We start from the raw sequence: 23,154 nt of genomic DNA, 5'->3' as shown, positions 1-23,154 counted from the left end.
TATGACTCGGCGGCAGGTTTGTTCCCACTACAACATCAAACGTTTACGAGATGAACCAAGCGAAAATTTGATTCGTTAGTGGGTCCAGAAGTTTCGAGGTACAGGTTCGTCCATAAATCTGCCACGTCCGAGCTCGAGCGAAACTTCAAGAACTGAAGAAACAATAAATGAAGTTGCAGCTATAGCGTTTGTTGCAATCCTTGGTTATCAATGCGCAAAAGAGCAGCGGCAACGTTACCAAATCTACTGTAGAGCAGATTTTGAAGCGTGATCTGAAATTTCATTCCTGTAAAATCTAGATACTAGAGACAATAACTGAAAATGACCACAATTTACAAAAATGTTTTTGTCAGATAGTCATTGAGAGATTTCTCACTTTGTATTATGTGTTAGAGTGTTGAAGCCCATTTCAATTTCAATGGATATGTGAATAAACAGTTGTCACTTCTGGTCACTTATCAATCTCAGGCAAAAAGAAATAAAACACTTCTACATAGCCCAAAAGTAACAGTGTGGTGTGCTCTATCAGTGAATGGAATAATTGAGCCGTATTTTTCTGAAAATGCGAGAGGTGCATGTTGTTGCATTTCGATAAATGATATCCAGTTATTTTATATGCCGGCTTCGAAAACATACTGCGTACAATTTACGGACGTAGTTTCAGAAGGACGGAGCCATTTCCCTTTGGTGATATCGTATGGCCTCCGTAATTACCTGATTTAAGCTCCATAGAGTTTTTCTTGTGGGAGTATCTTAATAAGCAAGGTTTATATGAATACTCCGAGGAATATTGCCGAGTTAAAAGAAAACATTCGTCGTGAAGTAAGAGAAATTGAGCCTGTTCCGGCGTACTATACAAAATATCATAGACAGATTCCATGAGTGCGTGTAATGAAATAGAGGACATAATTTTCAAATAATCAAATCCGCATTATTTCTAATTACTTTTTAATAAAAATATTTTTCCTAAAATGTATGACTTTCTTTAATATAATTCGCTATTAAGACTAAAATAGTTTCTTTAGCGTAAAAGAACAAAACCAAAATCAGTCTATTTACATCAAAAAATATTTTAAAACCCATTTTGGCTTTGATCTTCTTCACATTGTAATAAGGTGAAGAAATGGAGTCCATAATTTCTTTACCGTTAAGTTCATCTAATGAGACGTTTTTGAAATACTTTTTTAAGACTTTAAGTATATGTATTAACACAGCGCAACATCTTGTAATTTTCCGGCTTTTACGGCAGTTGTACAGGGTATCCTTATCTCTTATTTTTATACATAGAGCGTTGCGGTTTTCTGTCAGTGTTCTACTTTTTTGTGAAATGAAAGATGGCGTCAATAAAATTTTTAAATCACTGTAAAAAAAATTAGTGTTTAAATCGTCCTCCAACTTCATCCCAAAAGACTAAACCCCTTTTGGTTTTAGAGATATAGGGTATAGGACCTTGTTGGAGCATACGTAATCCTAAAATGTAGCATCGTGCTACAGATGGCGTTTACTGCGCCATTTGTAGTATTTTCTGCTAGTGATTTGGATCAGGAAAAGTTAACTTGGAGGCGACTTGGAAACTTCTTCCTGAATGTTTATAAGACGGGCCAGCTGGCGGTTTTGCATTTGGATTACTATCTGTTTCGATGTTCCACATTGTCCCGACGTCTTCCTGTTACAATAATCTGCCATAATATAAGCGTGTTTAAGCCTATCCATCGAAAAATTCAACGTGACGTTAACGGACATCGATTGTGAACGTTTTAGTGCGCCTCTCAACTACCTTGAAAGGTCCTTCGCAAGGCTGTTGTAGTAACGCCTTAAGTCCACTGCGACGGAGAAAGACCCTTTGTGCGGTAGTCATATTTTTGAACATAAATGTTCCATGGTTGGTTCCTTCGACGGGACGCAAACGCTGTATGTGTTGGCGTAAGGCTTGCAGATAGGTTTCGGGATTGTTTATGGAAGTGGCCAGGGATTAAAAACTCTCCTGGTATTTTGAGTGGTTCTCCATATACCATCTCTGCCGCTGAGGACTATAAGTCGCCTTTTTAGGCCGCTCGAATTCCTGGCAAAGTACTTCCGTTCAACTGGAATTGGCATGGCACATAATTGCACCTTTTAATTGCCGGTGCAATCGCTCGACGAGACCGTTAGCTTGTGGATGTGAAGAGACTGGACTCAAATTGCCTCCCTTGGTCTGTGGTAATTCGTAAGAGAACGCCGAACCTATCTATCTAGTGTGAGAAGAAAGTTCGCATTACAGTTGTGACTTCCTGGTCCATCGTAGGTAGCGCTTCGGGCTATCGAGAGAACCTGTCGACACACATGAGGCAGTATCTGAATCCATCTGAACTCGGCATGACGACAGTGTCCACATGGACGTGTTCGAACCTTAGGCATTGGGAACGTCCGTTGTGGTGGTTTCGTATAGCGTGTAACCTTGGATCGTTGGCACACTTTGCAACTCTGTGTCATTCGCTGCAGTCCTTTTTTATTGACGACCAAACAACGCTGTGTTATCATTTTGACTGTCGCTTTTACTCCAGGATGTGAGAGACTATATGTAACGTTGAAAATGGTGCGTCTGAATTTGGAAGTGACGAAGGGGCGCACTTCTTGGTAGACACATCATATAACAGCTCGGGATAGCTTCTGGCATAGTTATTCACTTCAGTTAGAGCGACGTCGATTTGTTGGTTATCGAGGTTTTCAGCTCTTCATCGGTCCATTGTGAGGCTGCTAGTGCTTCGAAATCAAATGCGTCTGACACTTTTTCAATTCAGGTAATCGCATCAGCGACCACATTTCTGTCTCCTGAGACGTGGCGTATATCTGTGGAAAACTGTTATTGTTGACTAGTTGTTACAGGATTACATAAATGATTAAGTCTGATGCGTCAGAGAAAACTGCTAGTGGTGCGTTCGGTATAGGATGAGTAAGCAAGGTAGCTTTGGCTAAACTGTCCATGCATGCCTCAAATGCCTCTTTGGTTGTTGCTGTCCATACCACGGGTGCTTTGCCTTTTGCGTTGCCTTGTAATAAATTATTTAGCACTGTTGCTGCGTTTGGTATAAATCGCCTATAGAAATGCAACATGCCCAAAAAGCGACGAAGTTATTTCACAGTATCCGGCTACGGAAATGAACGAATGACTTCTACTTTCTCAGGAAGGGGCTGCGTTCCTTCACTAGAAATGAGATAACCAAGAAACTTAACTGTTGATTGGCCGAAAACACTTCGCAGGGTTAACAATCACGCCATAGAACTGTAAACGCTCGAATAGCGTCCTTAGATAGTATGACGTGTTGCTCTGGCGTTTTTGATGCGACGAGAATGTCATCTATATAAGCATAACAAAAGTCCATTCCACGAAGCACCTCATCTATAAATCTTTGAAAGGTCTGCGAAGTGTTTTTAAATCTAAAACACATGTATGGAAATAAACCCGAATGGTGTGGTTATCGCTGTTTGCATTAGATCCTCTTCAGCGACTGGAATCTGGCGAAAGGCCTTCACAAGGTCTATGGTAGAGAAGATCGTTTCGTTGGAGAGAGTCTGCGAAAAGTCATGAATGTGACGTACAGGATATCTATGTGGTTCTATACGAGCGTTCAATCTCCGGTAGTCACGACACGGCCTCCATTCTTCTCTTGCTTCGGTACCATGTGAAGTAGAGACGACCAGCAGCTTTTGAAGGGTCTTGCAATTCCTGTTCTCAGCACGATATCGAGCTTCTTGGCAATTTTTTACATCTTTAGGGCTAACCGTCGTGGTTTATGAGCATCGAGTGGCCCTGGCATAGCTTTGATATGAAGCTTGGTGTGATGTTTCGTGTTCTTCACCACGCCACCTGGTCGCTTGGATAACAGTTCATGAAAAATTGTAGAACCCGAAATGGTCTTAATACATGGAAGACTTCCATTCGAGGCTCTAGAGGTAATTTGCGTCGTCACATCCTGGAGTTTTCGATTTCTTACATTTACCAGGAGATTGTTATGTGAAAGAAAATCGACATCAGCAACTACAAATCTCCATAAAAGATCACGACTTAGACCGAGGTCAAGTGTTAACGTAATTGTACCGATAGTCGCTATAGTTGTTCCATTGACTGTGCAATGTTGATATGTTGACTTTTCGCACGCTCCTTTTACTAGCGAAGGGTACCAATAGTTATCACTAGAAGCACTACGGTTTCGGAAACGAGGACGTGAATTTGAATGCGACTTTGACCGTTGTTTATGTTGATTTCACAGTTCGGACACTTCTTGTTTAATCATCATCTCTCTCTGCAACGGTGCTGCTGCAAGTCCTTTCAGATGGCGAAGGAACTGCGACGGCTTTCGGTCCCCTATCTCTTCTGTAGTAGGCGTCTAGTTTTTTGCTCCTGGGACGTGCCGAACCTTTCGACCAACTATATTTTTAATATCTCGTATGCGTTTCTTTCAGGCTTGTTGACTATGATGTCTCTAACTTCCACGGCGTACCGTGGCTCCAAGGCTTCTATGACGCAACTGAATTTAGTGGCGTCGGTAGTTACTTTCGCATTTACAAAGCTGCTTTCCATCATTGCAAACCATAGCTCTGGATCGGCAGGGATGAACGATGGTAGACGAGATGCGACGTGGTTGACGGATAATGCAATTTCTGATTCGCTCGATGTCTATCTACTATTCCCGACAGAATTGTTCAAAGCCATTTTCGAAAAACAATCACAACCCGCGCACCCTCAAATAATGCACAGTAAAAATGTACTTACGATTTTTTGTACGTGCACTACCACAGTTTGGTCACTATTTGTTGGGTAATACTTTGCTGTTATGCTGGATCGCATTTTTGCCTTTCCGTCGGACACTCAGACGATTTGTTCTTTGTTGGGCACTTAGAAGATTGTCTGTTTGTTCTTCATCAGGCACTCTAGAAGATTCTGTATTTGCCCTTAGTCGGGGTCACTAATTTAGGTATGGTGGTGATTCAATGCACTTTGCAAAAATTAAATAAACCAGAAGAAACACAATGAAAACGTAACAAATTTAATTAATAATAGCTGAAGAAAGAAGCAGAATAGTTGAACAGCGTTGAAGTCTGCCACAACTATTAGGTTTTCCTGCCCTTTCACGAAACTTAACACGTCTTCTATATCTGCATAAACCGCTTCTACGTCTTCATCATTGTAAGATTACCATTTTTACCGGCTTCGAGTTTAATTTAACCATTACTGTTATATCACTTTTTTGTAAATAACTTTTTACACTCTTCCCTTCCTACGCATCACAATTCCTACCCCCGAATTACTTTCCACAGATCCTGTATGTATTATTCTAAAGTCTCCACATCCGGAAGTCATCAGCTTTTGGCCAACGGACTTCACTAATTAACTTTTATCTAAATCATCTAAATATTTTAAAGTTTAGATCCAATCAAGAACATATTCACTGTCTCAGGATAAAAACTCATCTTGTGGGTACCTATACACATATGTATACAAACGAAATGTAATATTTGTAATTGTTATTTTTCTGTAGATTAAGAACAACACTGATCAATCATTAATTGACTTGCCACTCATTGAGACAAAATCGGCCATTCTTGCATTCCTTACTTTTATGCGAAATAGTGGTATATCATTAATTTTTTTACAGGTGGAATGTTAATTGTATCTGTATCGATCGCTGGGTTGGTCACTTTGGCTGCTATGACCCAGCCGTCCCTAGCGCCAGAAGCAAAGCATACTCTTCTACAGTATGTTACCGGAAAGTATTTGATGCCATCAAACTGCAAAGTAGGAATCAAGCTTATTACATCCAATATAGATACAAAAAAAAATTAAAGATATCGCAACATTCTTTCGATTCAAATTATATCATAAGTTTTAATTTAATAAATCTAAAAATTGTGTTTTTTAATTTTCGATATGTACGTGGTAGGCAAATGTCAACGGAATTGTGTTAATAATTTAGTTCATAAATACCATTAGTTTGTTTCGCGATATTAATCTACAATAGGCCTCTCAACAGGTTACATTTCATTGGAACGATATGCATCCAGTTGGTCATACAGTCTGTTTTACTGTACATTTCTACCAACGTAATGGACAACCGTATCCGATTTGTGATACTGATCAATTAACCGTTGAAGTCTCCGACGGAACCAGAAAGGTAATAACTAAAGAATAAAAAGAAAAGTTTATCAGAAAAGGGAAACAAAATAATAATTTATTAATCCTTTATATTGAGAANTGGACGATAGTAGTGACATCTAAGTTTACCCCACATTAGTAGACGATACTTGGAATATATATATAAATGGCTAAGAAAACTTCGAATTTCACTGCCATCTATACATCAAACTATGAAGCGTAACCAAAGGCGCGCATTTCAAAATTACACCAAATTTTTTTTTTGTTTTAATTGGAAATTGAAAAAAAAAACAAAAATATTAACAAATTTAATAACAAAGTATAAATGCAGTAATAAATACCATTACCACGATATTTTGTATGAACTACAAGAAGTTGAATGACGTAACGCTGGAGGACAGTTACCCATTGTCCCGAATCGACGACAAACTAGATAGTTTAGATGGAGCTAAATGGTTCTCTACTGTTGATTTGAAAAGTGAATACTGGCAAGTGGATATGCAACCGCAGGATAAGGAGAAGACTGCCTTTACAATTGGAAATAGTCTATGGCAGTTCAATCTGATTGGATTGTACAATGCACCGGCTACATTCGAAAAACTTATGGACATTGTATTACAAGGATTAAACTAGAAAATCTGTTTAGTTTTCCTAGACGACATAATGATACTAGGAAGAAGTTTCGACGACCACCTCCAAAACGTGACTGAACCCTTCCAGAAATTGTCAGCCGCAAGATTGAAGCTAAGAACCTAGAAATGCGTCCTGTTTAGAAGAGAAGTCAGGCCATGTCATAACATCAGAAGGAATAATGATCGACCCCTACAAACCGGATGCCGTTAAGAAGTTTTCTGGGACTTTGCTTCTACTACCGAAGATACGAGAATTTGCCAATTTAGTCTGACAACTACAGAGACTTAGAGAAGATGGAGTTTCGCTCCATTGGACACCCAAATGCCAAAAGGGATTTGAACATCTGAAGATAACACTCTCTAGAGCCCCAGTATTGAGGTACCCACAGTTCAGTGAAACCTTCAGCCGACGCTAGTAATGTGGGAGTTGGTGGTATGTTATCCCTAGTTCAAGATGGAAAGGAATATGTCATCGGGTATTTTAGTAACACACTGTTGAAACCAGAACGAAATTATTGTGTCACCCGTCGAGAGCTACAAACTATGGTTAAAACCATCGAACATTTCCACAAGTACCTGTATAGACGGAAGTTCCTTTTAAGAACGGATCATGCCTCCCTGAAGTGGCTACTGTAATTTAAGAATCCAGAAGGACAGTTTGCATAATGGTTGCAACGACATAAAGAATATGAGTTTGACATTGAGCATCGCCCAGGCAAACAACACGGTAACGTAAGAAAGAAAGAAGCCGGAACCTCAAGACGATTGTGGGTAGATGTAAGCCAGCTAATTACAAACAACGAAAACTTATTGAGCGCAGTGGACTTCCCTTAACTTGGACCACGGCGTTTTGAAAAGAATGTGGGAAAGTCCAGATGCAACCAGAAACAAACTCTAAGTAGTACTTCCGAAAAAAAAAATTTCAGAAGTCTTAGAAGCAGAAGGACATTTTGACCTTACGAAAATTCTAGGGAAAGTACGCGAGAGATGTTATTGGTCATGAAGTAGAAGCGATGAGGAAGACTGGTGCAGGAAAATGTCCGACATGCGCCGCCAGTAAAGGACCAATATCGAACCAGGAAGCTGAGAAGCTTGTCAATGACTGGATTAGTCGATATGAAGTACTATTGGAATTGGAATCCAACCAAAACAAGGACTACGTTCTTACATTCACAGTCTGACGGAATGGTTAAACGATTTAACGCTACTCTGGGGACCAATCTAAGAATCCAGGTTACCTACGGACATGATTTTGGTCGTCTTGGAGACTCTCCAGTACCTATAGACGAATACGTGGGCGAACTACGAGAACGACTAGAAGTTATCCATAAAGCTGTGCGCACGAAGCTGCGATTTGGAAGTGATCACATAAAGACTAGATACGGTCGACAAGCCAATTGTGTTGGGTTTGTCCGAAACTACAACAGCCTTAGGATGGTGCATTGTCACATGTATGTAGGCAACCCAACAAACATGGTGGCAAACAAGGCCAGGTTTCTAGACGGCTGTATACTGTAAAATTATAGAAAACGTAAAGTCTCTATAAATATTACATTACTTTGAGTGGAAAATCTCAGTAATGAGCACGGCCAATGTGTTGGGGTATACGTGTATTCAGCCGCTGCGCGTGCGCCTTGGTGCCAAAGCACGACAGTGACGCGAATCCATACGTGTACCCCCATACCACAAATCGATTAACGCGCCTAAAGAAGTGTTCACTTCAAAAATATGATTTGGAAAACGTAAAACTTAATAACACACCGATGAAAACAAATTTGAAAGTTCAGACAATTTTGTACAGAAATCTCTTTGCCAAATTATTCGGTGTGAATTATCTAGGTAGATATCAAAATTATTATGACGAGACTTGAAATGCTACCAGAGACCTTTAATGTAAAAATTGATAATTGAAGATAATGCCGGAGCTTTAACTATCGCTAAGTTCGGTAATTTTACTCAAAATGCTAAGCAGAAAAAAGTTTAATATCGTTAAGTTAGCGAAAACTTCGAAAGAGGAATCATTGACTTAATTAAAATCGAATCTGCAAACAATGACCCCGACATACTCACTAAGTAAAGCTATGTAAAGATAAGTTCCTGAAAAAAATGCTACAATTATGTAGCAATTAATGTAGAATGTAATTCATAGCAAAAATTAAAAAATAAATAATATTCATAATAATGTAAGTGAAGATGTAAAAGAGGCGTGTTGGATATTACATTCTTATCTTCTTGTGTATCTGAGTCGACATTTGTGCGTGTACTATCGTAACCATAATCATGTAGTATCTACTGAATATGTTGTTCGTCGATCATATCGATTTTATCTTCCATCTTGTACAATCTTGTATGAAGGTGTGTACGGGTTGTAACAATTAAGCTATAACTTGAACTTGTATCTACCCTTTTTATTCAATAAATGTCTTTCCTTAACATTTTTTTTGTTGTGGTTATTATATATTCTGTTAAATATATTGTAGTTTAATATCTGTATACTGAATTTTCATTAGGATATTCCATTGTCCACTAACAATCACCCTCTCCTACTTAGGTACATTTAAAAATACTTCTGTAAAAAACTGCGTCAGTGTATTACTATTTATATTGACGTTAAATACATAGACATTATAAAATGAATAGAGAACCATACAAGAAATTCAGGAAAAATATAAAACATCAATCAATGTCACCGTTAGCGCAACGAGCCGCAGAGTTTCAAACTGGAATTCGCCTTGGACGAAGAAATTATAAATTTCAGGTCACAATGTATTGCCAATAAACATCGACGTCAAAATGCTGAACAATAGAAAAATACACATTACTTAATTAAGAAATTAATCTTTCAAAATTTAGGTAGTCATTGATTATTTTAATAGCAAACCAGTAGCTGAACAAGCGTTACAGGGTGAGCTCATATATAGGCAATTATGGTACACAATCACGAAGTATTACTTGTATTGATTAGCTAATAACTATACATCCATGAGTTTTCTAGTGGGGATACTTCTAAAAAAACAAAAATGTGTTGAAAAGGTTCATAATTATACCACACAAAATGACACTAGGTATGATTATGCAGAATGCAGAGAAACATTCAATCAGCAGCTTTTTCGCAATCGTAGGTTGACCCAGTTGGCCAAGCACCAAGTCGATGTTATCTGTATTTCAATTTTATCCCGATGAACTTGAAGAATGTCACATACATATGCTCAAAATTTGAGGAAAATAGTGCATGTTATTATGGTGAAAAGCGCAATGCAGCTCTTTATCTTGATGGCTCACTGTTGTCGTGATTAGTGTTAGTTTTCTTGACGGTTGATATTTATAATATTATAAGCACTTTTTAAATATATATTGGTAAAAAAAAGAATGAAGAACGAACTGTTGATGAATCTGAAAACCAATAAATAGTAATTAAATAAATTGTTCAAAATCTAAAAAAAGTTAGTTGGTATTGGTACTGATAAGCTTCTAATGATGTTTTTGTGTTTTAGGAATTTCGCAGTTAACACAATGTAGTCAAATTGCCAATTTACCAGAGTTGCCTGCTTCCGATGAAGAGCGTCTCCTACAAGCAGCTTTATCTCTTCAACAAAAGCTAATTCTGCGTCAGTGGATGAGCAAATTCAGTTTACTTAATTATTACCCACGGTATGTATACCTATCATCAGATTAATAATATGTAATAATTGTTATATTTATTATTACAGATTATTAGCTCTTAATGTTAACAGATTAGATGACGTTTATTGGTTTGAAAATAGTAAAGCAAGTCATGTTCTTAGTAAAGATTACGTACTATGGTCTAATGCTCGACAATCATTGCCTACAACTAAACAAGAGCTGGAATCCCTAAAGGCTGATCTTTGGTCAGAAGTTGTTAAAAGTACTAACCATCAGGACGCGTGGACATGGGGTAAGGGTTTATTTATTTATTAATATCTATCCAGAATTAACAATACCATTACTGTTTTACAATTGAACTTGTACCTATAGCGTACGTAATAAATATAACTGTGTATAGCCTCCATGGTATGCTTTTTTATTATTTATAAACGTTGCCTGTGTTTTATTTGAATGTATAACTAACAATAAAATATGGACGACAGTTTAGACCATGAAAGTGAGACGTCTGTTGTAAAGAAAGCGAAACTACACTATTACATATGATTAAGTTAACTACAGGGTGTCTCATAGAAGAGTTAGAATTTTAAAATTGAATATTTAAAAGACCGTTTGAATTGAGCATGGAGAGAGGGGTATTTTAGATTCGTCTTTCATGCGGATTTGTCATTTGCAATGTCGAATTGATTGGGTGCCCATCGCGATTACGCTGTTGAAGCGTTTATCATGGGGTACGTTATGACTCGGCGGNTGTAATAAGGTGAAGAAATGGAGTCCATAATTTCTTTACCGTTAAGTTCATCTAATGAGACGTTTTTGAAATACTTTTTTAAGACTTTAAGTATATGTATTAACACAGCGCAACATCTTGTAATTTTCCGGCTTTTACGGCAGTTGTACAGGGTATCCTTATCTCTTATTTTTATACATAGAGCGTTGCGGTTTTCTGTCAGTGTTCTACTTTTTTGTGAAATGAAAGATGGCGTCAATAAAATTTTTAAATCACTGTAAAAAAAATTAGTGTTTAAATCGTCCTCCAACTTCATCCCAAAAGACTAAACCCCTTTTGGTTTTAGAGATATAGGGTATAGGACCTTGTTGGAGCATACGTAATCCTAAAATGTAGCATCGTGCTACAGATGGCGTTTACTGCGCCATTTGTAGTATTTTCTGCTAGTGATTTGGATCAGGAAAAGTTAACTTGGAGGCGACTTGGAAACTTCTTCCTGAATGTTTATAAGACGGGCCAGCTGGCGGTTTTGCATTTGGATTACTATCTGTTTCGATGTTCCACATTGTCCCGACGTCTTCCTGTTACAATAATCTGCCATAATATAAGCGTGTTTAAGCCTATCCATCGAAAAATTCAACGTGACGTTAACGGACATCGATTGTGAACGTTTTAGTGCGCCTCTCAACTACCTTGAAAGGTCCTTCGCAAGGCTGTTGTAGTAACGCCTTAAGTCCACTGCGACGGAGAAAGACCCTTTGTGCGGTAGTCATATTTTTGAACATAAATGTTCCATGGTTGGTTCCTTCGACGGGACGCAAACGCTGTATGTGTTGGCGTAAGGCTTGCAGATAGGTTTCGGGATTGTTTATGGAAGTGGCCAGGGATTAAAAACTCTCCTGGTATTTTGAGTGGTTCTCCATATACCATCTCTGCCGCTGAGGACTATAAGTCGCCTTTTTAGGCCGCTCGAATTCCTGGCAAAGTACTTCCGTTCAACTGGAATTGGCATGGCACATAATTGCACCTTTTAATTGCCGGTGCAATCGCTCGACGAGACCGTTAGCTTGTGGATGTGAAGAGACTGGACTCAAATTGCCTCCCTTGGTCTGTGGTAATTCGTAAGAGAACGCCGAACCTATCTATCTAGTGTGAGAAGAAAGTTCGCATTACAGTTGTGACTTCCTGGTCCATCGTAGGTAGCGCTTCGGGCTATCGAGAGAACCTGTCGACACACATGAGGCAGTATCTGAATCCATCTGAACTCGGCATGACGACAGTGTCCACATGGACGTGTTCGAACCTTAGGCATTGGGAACGTCCGTTGTGGTGGTTTCGTATAGCGTGTAACCTTGGATCGTTGGCACACTTTGCAACTCTGTGTCATTCGCTGCAGTCCTTTTTTATTGACGACCAAACAACGCTGTGTTATCATTTTGACTGTCGCTTTTACTCCAGGATGTGAGAGACTATATGTAACGTTGAAAATGGTGCGTCTGAATTTGGAAGTGACGAAGGGGCGCACTTCTTGGTAGACACATCATATAACAGCTCGGGATAGCTTCTGGCATAGTTATTCACTTCAGTTAGAGCGACGTCGATTTGTTGGTTATCGAGGTTTTCAGCTCTTCATCGGTCCATTGTGAGGCTGCTAGTGCTTCGAAATCAAATGCGTCTGACACTTTTTCAATTCAGGTAATCGCATCAGCGACCACATTTCTGTCTCCTGAGACGTGGCGTATATCTGTGGAAAACTGTTATTGTTGACTAGTTGTTACAGGATTACATAAATGATTAAGTCTGATGCGTCAGAGAAAACTGCTAGTGGTGCGTTCGGTATAGGATGAGTAAGCAAGGTAGCTTTGGCTAAACTGTCCATGCATGCCTCAAATGCCTCTTTGGTTGTTGCTGTCCATACCACGGGTGCTTTGCCTTTTGCGTTGCCTTGTAATAAATTATTTAGCACTGTTGCTGCGTTTGGTATAAATCGCCTATAGAAATGCAACATGCCCAAAAAGCGACGAAGTTATTTCACAGTATCCGGCTACGGAAATGAACGAATGACTTCTACTTTCTCAGGAAGGGGCTGCGTTCCTTCACTAGAAATGAGATAACCAAGAAACTTAACTGTTGATTGGCCGAAAACACTTCGCAGGGTTAACAATCACGCCATAGAACTGTAAACGCTCGAATAGCGTCCTTAGATAGTATGACGTGTTGCTCTGGCGTTTTTGATGCGACGAGAATGTCATCTATATAAGCATAACAAAAGTCCATTCCACGAAGCACCTCACCTATAAATCTTTGAAAGGTCTGCGAAGTGTTTTTAAATCTAAAACACATGTATGGAAATAAACCCGAATGGTGTGGTTATCGCTGTTTGCATTAGATCCTCTTCAGCGACTGGAATCTGGCGAAAGGCCTTCACAAGGTCTATGGTAGAGAAGATCGTTTCGTTGGAGAGAGTCTGCGAAAAGTCATGAATGTGACGTACAGGATATCTATGTGGTTCTATACGAGCGTTCAATCTCCGGTAGTCACGACACGGCCTCCATTCTTCTCTTGCTTCGGTACCATGTGAAGTAGAGACGACCAGCAGCTTTTGAAGGGTCTTGCAATTCCTGTTCTCAGCACGATATCGAGCTTCTTGGCAATTTTTTACATCTTTAGGGCTAACCGTCGTGGTTTATGAGCATCGAGTGGCCCTGGCATAGCTTTGATATGAAGCTTGGTGTGATGTTTCGTGTTCTTCACCACGCCACCTGGTCGCTTGGATAACAGTTCATGAAAAATTGTAGAACCCGAAATGGTCTTAATACATGGAAGACTTCCATTCGAGGCTCTAGAGGTAATTTGCGTCGTCACATCCTGGAGTTTTCGATTTCTTACATTTACCAGGAGATTGTTATGTGAAAGAAAATCGACATCAGCAACTACAAATCTCCATAAAAGATCACGACTTAGACCGAGGTCAAGTGTTAACGTAATTGTACCGATAGTCGCTATAGTTGTTCCATTGACTGTGCAATGTTGATATGTTGACTTTTCGCACGCTCCTTTTACTAGCGAAGGGTACCAATAGTTATCACTAGAAGCACTACGGTTTCGGAAACGAGGACGTGAATTTGAATGCGACTTTGACCGTTGTTTATGTTGATTTCACAGTTCGGACACTTCTTGTTTAATCATCATCTCTCTCTGCAACGGTGCTGCTGCAAGTCCTTTCAGATGGCGAAGGAACTGCGACGGCTTTCGGTCCCCTATCTCTTCTGTAGTAGGCGTCTAGTTTTTTGCTCCTGGGACGTGCCGAACCTTTCGACCAACTATATTTTTAATATCTCGTATGCGTTTCTTTCAGGCTTGTTGACTATGATGTCTCTAACTTCCACGGCGTACCGTGGCTCCAAGGCTTCTATGACGCAACTGAATTTAGTGGCGTCGGTAGTTACTTTCGCATTTACAAAGCTGCTTTCCATCATTGCAAACCATAGCTCTGGATCGGCAGGGATGAACGATGGTAGACGAGATGCGACGTGGTTGACGGATAATGCAATTTCTGATTCGCTCGATGTCTATCTACTATTCCCGACAGAATTGTTCAAAGCCATTTTCGAAAAACAATCACAACCCGCGCACCCTCAAATAATGCACAGTAAAAATGTACTTACGATTTTTTGTACGTGCACTACCACAGTTTGGTCACTATTTGTTGGGTAATACTTTGCTGTTATGCTGGATCGCATTTTTGCCTTTCCGTCGGACACTCAGACGATTTGTTCTTTGTTGGGCACTTAGAAGATTGTCTGTTTGTTCTTCATCAGGCACTCTAGAAGATTCTGTATTTGCCCTTAGTCGGGGTCACTAATTTAGGTATGGTGGTGATTCAATGCACTTTGCAAAAATTAAATAAACCAGAAGAAACACAATGAAAACGTAACAAATTTAATTAATAATAGCTGAAGAAAGAAGCAGAATAGTTGAACAGCGTTGAAGTCTGCCACAACTATTAGGTTTTCCTGCCCTTTCACGAAACTTAACACGTCTTCTATATCTGCATAAACCGCTTCTACGTCTTCATCATTGTAAGATTACCATTTTTACCGGCTTCGAGTTTAATTTAACCATTACTGTTATATCACTTTTTTGTAAATAACTTTTTACACTCTTCCCTTCCTACGCATCACAATTCCTACCCCCGAATTACTTTCCACAGATCCTGTATGTATTATTCTAAAGTCTCCACATCCGGAAGTCATCAGCTTTTGGCCAACGGACTTCACTAATTAACTTTTATCTAAATCATCTAAATATTTTAAAGTTTAGATCCAATCAAGAACATATTCACTGTCTCAGGATAAAAACTCATCTTGTGGGTACCTATACACATATGTATACAAACGAAATGTAATATTTGTAATTGTTATTTTTCTGTAGATTAAGAACAACACTGATCAATCATTAATTGACTTGCCACTCATTGAGACAAAATCGGCCATTCTTGCATTCCTTACTTTTATGCGAAATAGTGGTATATCATTAATTTTTTTACAGGTGGAATGTTAATTGTATCTGTATCGATCGCTGGGTTGGTCACTTTGGCTGCTATGACCCAGCCGTCCCTAGCGCCAGAAGCAAAGCATACTCTTCTACAGTATGTTACCGGAAAGTATTTGATGCCATCAAACTGCAAAGTAGGAATCAAGCTTATTACATCCAATATAGATACAAAAAAAAATTAAAGATATCGCAACATTCTTTCGATTCAAATTATATCATAAGTTTTAATTTAATAAATCTAAAAATTGTGTTTTTTAATTTTCGATATGTACGTGGTAGGCAAATGTCAACGGAATTGTGTTAATAATTTAGTTCATAAATACCATTAGTTTGTTTCGCGATATTAATCTACAATAGGCCTCTCAACAGGTTACATTTCATTGGAACGATATGCATCCAGTTGGTCATACAGTCTGTTTTACTGTACATTTCTACCAACGTAATGGACAACCGTATCCGATTTGTGATACTGATCAATTAACCGTTGAAGTCTCCGACGGAACCAGAAAGGTAATAACTAAAGAATAAAAAGAAAAGTTTATCAGAAAAGGGAAACAAAATAATAATTTATTAATCCTTTATATTGAGAAATATTTGGTATATTTAGATAAAAGAATACAGTAAAAGTTCCTTATTCACGGTTTCCTTTCGTGTTTTCATTACTCGCGGGTGAAAAAAATTGCAACCTAGTTCCTGTATTCGCGGTTAAAAATTTCATTATTCGCGGTTGCAATCGGTAAAGAGAAAAGGATTCGGTATCATTTATTAAGGGGATTGACCGCAATAGTCCGCTCGTGCCTAGTGTGAATTTTTCCGAAAACATGGGTTTCTATTTTAAACATTGTGATTTAACGCTACGAGATAAATATCTAATTTTTTGTATTATAACAGACAAAGGTTCACACTAACTCGGTACGTTTTTGGTTTTCAATAATATGGTCATTAAAAGCTTTTACAATAAGTGCTTAAAGTTGACGCTTCTTATAGGACACGTATGATCAATAGAAATTAAAAAATGACCTTCGACAAGCTTTAGAACAAAGCTTTATCTATCTTACTAAAAATTTCAAACTTCTGTTCCAAATATTAAACTCATGATACCTAGAACCGATAAGCATGTTTTTACTCTACAGTACGTGTACCACTGAATCTCCTTAATGTATCGGCATTTTCTGAGTATGTACAGTTGGTATGTGCCGAAGCGGCTTTTTTAAAAAATCTAACCGAATAAAAAAGGATTCGCTGTTATTTTTCAACGTATCAGCATCTTTTCAGTAGTATTGGCTCGTGCCGTAATTACATTTAAAAGGTGACAAGATCAAACATAATATTTTTCCTGTATGTTACATTACAGATGGCAATAATATCAGAATTGGGTTCACCTACGGATCCGCTATGTGCCAATGTAGCAAGAATAAAATTTACTGTTCGCCATGCTAGTCAGTATATCATTTCTGTGATGGTAGGATCTCAACATGTAGCTGGTAGTCCTTTTTCTCGCACTTTCATTCCAGGAGTGATTGACGCTCATCATACCGTTATGTTTAGATACTGTAGTACAGTTGTATGTACAGCTAATGTAGGTCATATGCTCTATGTTGAACCCAGAGACGAATATAGCAATGTGTGCACCTTTAAACCCGGACAGGATCCCACAGAGGTAAATGTTATATAATAAATCTTATAATGTATACGAGACTAGATTACATCACTTGAGCCAATAATTGGTAACTTGAAATCAAGTTCTAAATATATACATAATAAATATTTGCGTCTTTGAAGATTTACGTTTAGTATGTTTATTATGGTTCCTGTTTAATTCTGACATACGTAACATACAAAAAGAAAATAAACAACTTTCATAAATCAAATAATTTCATTTTACTCAATACATAAGAGCCGTGTTTTATTAATTGTACCTGTATTGTATCAAAACAAAACAATTGCTAGTGGTTGACTATTGTTAGTGACAAATTTGCACTTGATTATTATCAATATTCGGCTTAAAATCGTGGTCTTGTCAATTTAGTGTTCCCTGATTGGCTTTTTTTTATATTAAACTACCATCATGGTTCTAAAGTTATTATTATTTTTTTTTAACCCTGTAAATAAATAGTTCACTTCCATATATTACTAAAAAGTAATGGCTAGCTCTACAGATATGATTCTGGACTCGTACTTCAATTTATTTGAAAACTTTCGGGAAGCTAATATACTTCATTTACTTTTTGTAGCGATGTGCCCCTTCCAATGTCTTGGATGCGCGCTGGCAAAATCGTTGGTAGGGAGAAAAAAGTTCATTATACTCTCCACTCTTGTTCATTAAACATACTTTTTTATACAGTACCTGCCAAAAGTTTTGTTCAATCATGAATAGTAGTGCGAGTCGAAAACAAGCGTTGAAGCCTTTAATATATCTTCAAATATAAATATACATTTCGTTGATATTTTCAGTAATAAATGGTACCAATAACAGCACATTTGAACAGTGCAATCGTAGTGGATAGAATGGTCAATTTTTCCGTGCAGTACTGTACGGATTATACGCTCCGGTTAAGAGAGTTGTCTCCTTCCTTTTCTCGCCTAGTGCTGTTCTTTTCTACTTTGCGCCAGTCAAACTGAAGGTCGGTCACATCGCTACAGAAAGTAAATGAAGTATACATACCCAATGTCTTATGTCAGATTAGCGTATTAGTACTTTCGCTTTATCAAATAAACCATTAAAAATAACAGTACTCAGAGGTACAAAAACTCAAATTCAGTTTGATAAAATTGTAAAATATACGCAACACTGTCATTGGTACTAATAAAAATAAAAACGCTTTAACCATAGAATAATAATTTTCTTCCTGCAGATACATTTTGAAATTTTTCTTTTTTATGTAAACTTATTTTAATATATTTACCTTCCTGTTAAATAGATGTGAATGTGTCGTCTTTCTTCAAAGCTAATAAAAGTGAGATACTTAAAATAAATATATATTTTTAGGGATTTACTGTGTCTCTGAAGCAAATAGGAAGTCAGTCTCGCGAAGCCGATTTAGACAAAGCTGATGAACAAAATAAAATAAATTTGGATTACGATTGGCATAGTAAAAGACTAACGATTCAAATTAAATTCTTGTACGAAGGAATATACCATGCAACTATTCGGTACGATGATACAGAAATACAAAACGGCGATTTCGACGTTATCGTTCTCAACAGTAAGAATTGTTTTTTTTTTAATAATAAATAAATAAAATGTTTTTTGTATGCTAAATATTAATTTCGCAGGTATTGATTCCGCCTTAGTTCATAAAAATGTTGTATCAAAAAGTCATAATGTCTATTACGAGGCGAAATTAATTGCCAACAATGGTGAAAAATATAGCAAGCCGAAGAGAGTACTATGTTACATATCACCCAAACAGTTTATTATAAAGGAAATGTTCCTAAAGTTTATCCCGAAACGACTCTTCACATTCAGATTGTGCCCTTCAACAAAGGTTAGTAGATTAATTTAGTAATACTCAAAAATATTTATTTTTATATGTTTCTAACATATGTACATTTTATAGAACTTATTCGATTGATGGTTTGTTTATGATTGTTGATGTAATTTTATTGTTTGTTGGTGATTAGTTTTTTAGTTATTAAAAATTGAAATGTTGAGTGTGAAGCTGGCAAATAATTTTTTAATGTTTTTATAATTTTATTAAATGTAATTGATAAGAAATCATTTGTTGAACTTATATTGCATCACCACTACTTTTGCTTATCACTTATTTATTTAAAAAAGGGAACTAATAATCGTTGATGTATAAATTATTATACAATGTGTTTCTGATATATGTGACAAGTTTTGAGGGTTGTTAAGTAGATACAATACGGAATCACATATTGAGTAAAGCAGCGTCGTTAACAGCTTACTGCTACACTACTACAGATAATAATTAATTAAATAACATTTGCTCATCGCTGATACTGTGCAGCACTATTTAAAGTACACATTCGAACTCCAAGCTAGGAGACGGATTTCAAGAAGTTTACCGAAATAATTTCTGAGGACATATTTCATTTGGAGCAAGCATCACACGGTTCATTAGGATTGTAGAGTAAGGTGTGACACACGCTCTGTAAACTGTTCGTCTAGAAACTCGCGCACTTGTTCTTGAAATGTGAAGAAGAACATAAATCCACGAACTTATAATGGTATACCTTCAAGAAAATTCGATAGAGTTTCTTGTAAAGAAGTCAAATATGACTCCCCATTAATGCGCGGAGGTAGAATACCGAATCTTCAAAAATTCTACTCCACACATTACCGAAAATCGCTGTTGAAATCGCGCAACTTGCACGTCATGCGGATCTGTATCACACCAATAGTGCGTATTGTAAAATTTGAAAACTCTGTTCTTCGTGAAGCAATATTCCTCCAACACCATATGGAAAAAATTGGATTCTACGGCATTCTTTGCCGTAATCTCTGTTACAAATCCACTCGCGACTGAAAATCAGTTTTCTGCAATGCCTACACTTGCTATAAATGATGAGGATGAGGATACAGTAACTACTCTTTAAAATTTGCTATGCTATAACACGCGAGGAGCTTAGGTTTCGTACTATTCCACGTTTACTATTCTGGGGGTTGTTTTATATGAAATCAGGGATTTTGCCTTCTATAGCGGCGATACGGTTGGAGCGTCGACTCTCACATGCAACATTGCCGGTTTCTCTTCATTTCTGTACCGCATTTATGACGATTTACCGATGAGAAGTTGGGGATACCGACTTTATATTCAGATTCACCGTAAATTAGTGATATCTTACAAAATCCTGATATGTTAATAGTCATAGTAACAACTACTGTTCTACACTGACCTATCACAGTAACACACTGGCACTATGTGCTTCGAGTAACTGCATATATACAAACCTACAATGTTAAAAGAACAAAGAACTACAACAGGCTGGCTGTAACACAATCATAGTCAATCACACGTAATCTAATTTAACAATGCATGAATACAAAAACACAAAATAAATACAACAGGGATTCTGTTATTTACCAGCTGATTAAATAAACCATTAGATTGATACCAGAACTAGATTGACCGTTACCAGCACATTCAGATTTTTTCTCGAAAACGGTGAACTTTCGGCCCAACAAACATTTAATTAATTTTCTTGTTTTATAGTGTCATATCACCTCTTGTAAACTTATTTCAGAAACACTCTGTATAACGCTTGTGTTTTAGATTAACTAATGCGTGACGCTGCTAAAACTCGCACGATTTTCCTTCTTCTGTATAAATGACTGATCAACAAACGTAATAGTTTTGTAATTTGGATCCAAAAAACGATAATAATAATAACTTCTAGGTATTTGTCACAATTCACACAATTGTTAATAACTAAAAAATTGTTTATCAACAAATGATAAGCTTGTATCAACAGTCATCAACAATAAAAATCTAATAAGATCAATAAAATGTAAAAAATAAATTTTCATTTGCCAACTTCATACAGCCCATTTATTTATTAGCTCATCATGATCTCAGTCATTGCCGGCTTGGGCAGTAAAACTGCTTTCAATTTCTACATTCGTAGGAGTGTAAGAATCCGTTTGGTTCGCGTGTAGGTCGTAAGAATTTTATTTTCATATTCCGTAAAGTTCAAATTAACTTCTCTATAAACTTGAACTGAACAATATTTGATATGCCATCCTTCAGATATAACATTGTTTCCAATATTTTAGAAAAGCCCCCTTGTCAGGTGTAAGAAACAGTTTAACGATATTTATTAATTAATCACCACCTACCCAATATATTTCAATATGAATAAGATTTGACTGTTAAAGTGTGAAATGCCGTCAGGCACCACTGGCAACGGTAATCACCGGGATGGTTGTTAATCTTTCAATTAGTCATGGACAAAACGGTTTATAATTGCACTTTTCGGTTAAAAATTGTAGGAAAATGTCATAAAAGTGATCGATTTCTATGTCTAACGACTAGAGTTTGTAAAAATGTCATTTGATTTTATTAAGCGGTTTAAAGGATATTAACGATTGATTAAAAAATGAAAACGGAAAAAAAATGAATTTTTGTGTTGCAATCAAATCGTGCAGATCTGTCTTCTCCTATAATTTAATTGAAAAATGAAATTAGCAAGTACTGTTGCTTTTGCTACCCTGTATGTTTTATGAAATTATAATCATTAAAAATTGTCAATTTTGAGGAATTGAAGGTAGCAGACAGCAACTGGAAATAGTGGGCGCGTTTAAATGGGTGCGTTCCTTTTACACATTTCCATAGGTGATTATTTTGTCACGCATATCACGTAAATACACTATGTCTGATTAGTACTCTGGAAAAATTAAGGGTGACGAGGGTACATGAAAAAGAAATAGAATGAGCCATCTCACACCACTCAGTGATATACTTATTCATCAGGGTAATGACCTTACCGAATGCCCCAACTCCTTCGGCAAAGATGATGATGCATGTTTGCGTGATGTTGCCAGTGCATTCTCCTTGAACCATCCTCATCTGACCACCATGCCCGCATATTCTGCATGTAAATACATTGGTTTTTGTTTGATATTTTCACACTTAACTTATTTTTGTATTTTGGAGTAATAACAGTAATTTTGTCAATAGAACCCTAATGAGTGCAGATTATTACTATTTCTTACGTACAGTTAAAGTATATAGTGACAACTGTTGCGAAGGTCACCAATAGGTATAGGTGTTTCGTCAATTGACACGATAATGAAAGGCGATAAGACAACGTGGCAACTGTTCTCAATCATTGACAGCTCGTTAACTGGGGTACATTTGTGCATATGTTTTACATCCCCTACGTTGTAGTGCTATCATGAGATACACTCTGTAGTGACTCACATACCTATACATCTATATATGTATACATTGAAAGTAGGTATTTTTTATATTTTAAAATAAATGACAATTATGTTAGGAGCTCAGGATAAATCGCTAATTATGGTGGGAATGTTTTCAAGTGCTATGTACCACCCACAAAGTTGCCGTCCAAATTTAGATGGGTAATGGCTAGTCAAACACAATAATGTTCTAACCGTTATCTGCATGTTTGTCAGTTTCGTCGTTAACAAAACGACCTAAAATTAAACTTTTCAGTTAAAAATTGTAAGAAAACGACAAAACATGCATGAAAAAATATTAAAAGATGAGTGAAATGTCATAAAGGTTATCGATTTATATGCTCAAGAACTGAAGTTTTGCGAAAAATCTGTCTGATTTTATTAAGCGGTTCAAAAGATTTGAACGGATTACGTCTAGTACCTATATATCGAATAATGTTTAAACTTATATATGTCAGTACATATTGTCGCGTAATCAAACACCTTTCTGACTACTCACTAATTAGTCTAACTATTTAATTTTTAATCAACACCACTTCTTGGTTATTGGGCTGCCTACATGTGACACTGTATGTCAGGCTGCCTACATATG

At 37.2% G+C, this 23,154-nt stretch overlaps 2 protein-coding genes across 3 annotated transcripts in view; both read left to right on the top strand.

The window, feature by feature from the left end:
* Positions 1-6,203, top strand: part of LOC108738064 — a 32,498-nt gene extending 26,295 nt beyond the window's left edge. Inside the window, exons 4-5 of one of the 2 annotated variants that reach the window (XM_025975769.1) lie at positions 5,637-5,776; positions 6,000-6,203. In XM_025975769.1, coding sequence (XP_025831554.1) covers positions 5,637-5,776; positions 6,000-6,170 — 311 coding nt within the window. In that variant the 3' untranslated portion in view covers positions 6,171-6,203. The remainder of the gene's footprint in view (positions 1-5,636; positions 5,777-5,999) is intronic. The other variant, XM_025975770.1, reaches the window with a different exon arrangement.
* Positions 6,204-10,263: 4,060 nt separating this feature from the next.
* LOC108738063 (apoptosis-resistant E3 ubiquitin protein ligase 1) overlaps positions 10,264-23,154 on the top strand; it is a 31,613-nt gene continuing 18,722 nt past the window's right edge. The window contains exons 1-7 of the mRNA XM_025975764.1: positions 10,264-10,416; positions 10,476-10,681; positions 15,671-15,810; positions 16,046-16,186; positions 17,031-17,336; positions 18,666-18,882; positions 18,953-19,164. Of these exons, the coding sequence (XP_025831549.1) occupies positions 10,382-10,416; positions 10,476-10,681; positions 15,671-15,810; positions 16,046-16,186; positions 17,031-17,336; positions 18,666-18,882; positions 18,953-19,164 (1,257 nt within the window). The 5' untranslated portion in view covers positions 10,264-10,381. The remainder of the gene's footprint in view (positions 10,417-10,475; positions 10,682-15,670; positions 15,811-16,045; positions 16,187-17,030; positions 17,337-18,665; positions 18,883-18,952; positions 19,165-23,154) is intronic.

This window comes from Agrilus planipennis, unplaced genomic scaffold (genome assembly GCF_000699045.2).
Source record: "Agrilus planipennis isolate EAB-ADULT unplaced genomic scaffold, Apla_2.0 scaffold153, whole genome shotgun sequence".
NCBI lineage: Eukaryota > Metazoa > Arthropoda > Insecta > Coleoptera > Buprestidae > Agrilus > Agrilus planipennis.
This window is presented reverse-complemented; position numbering and strand designations above follow the sequence as displayed.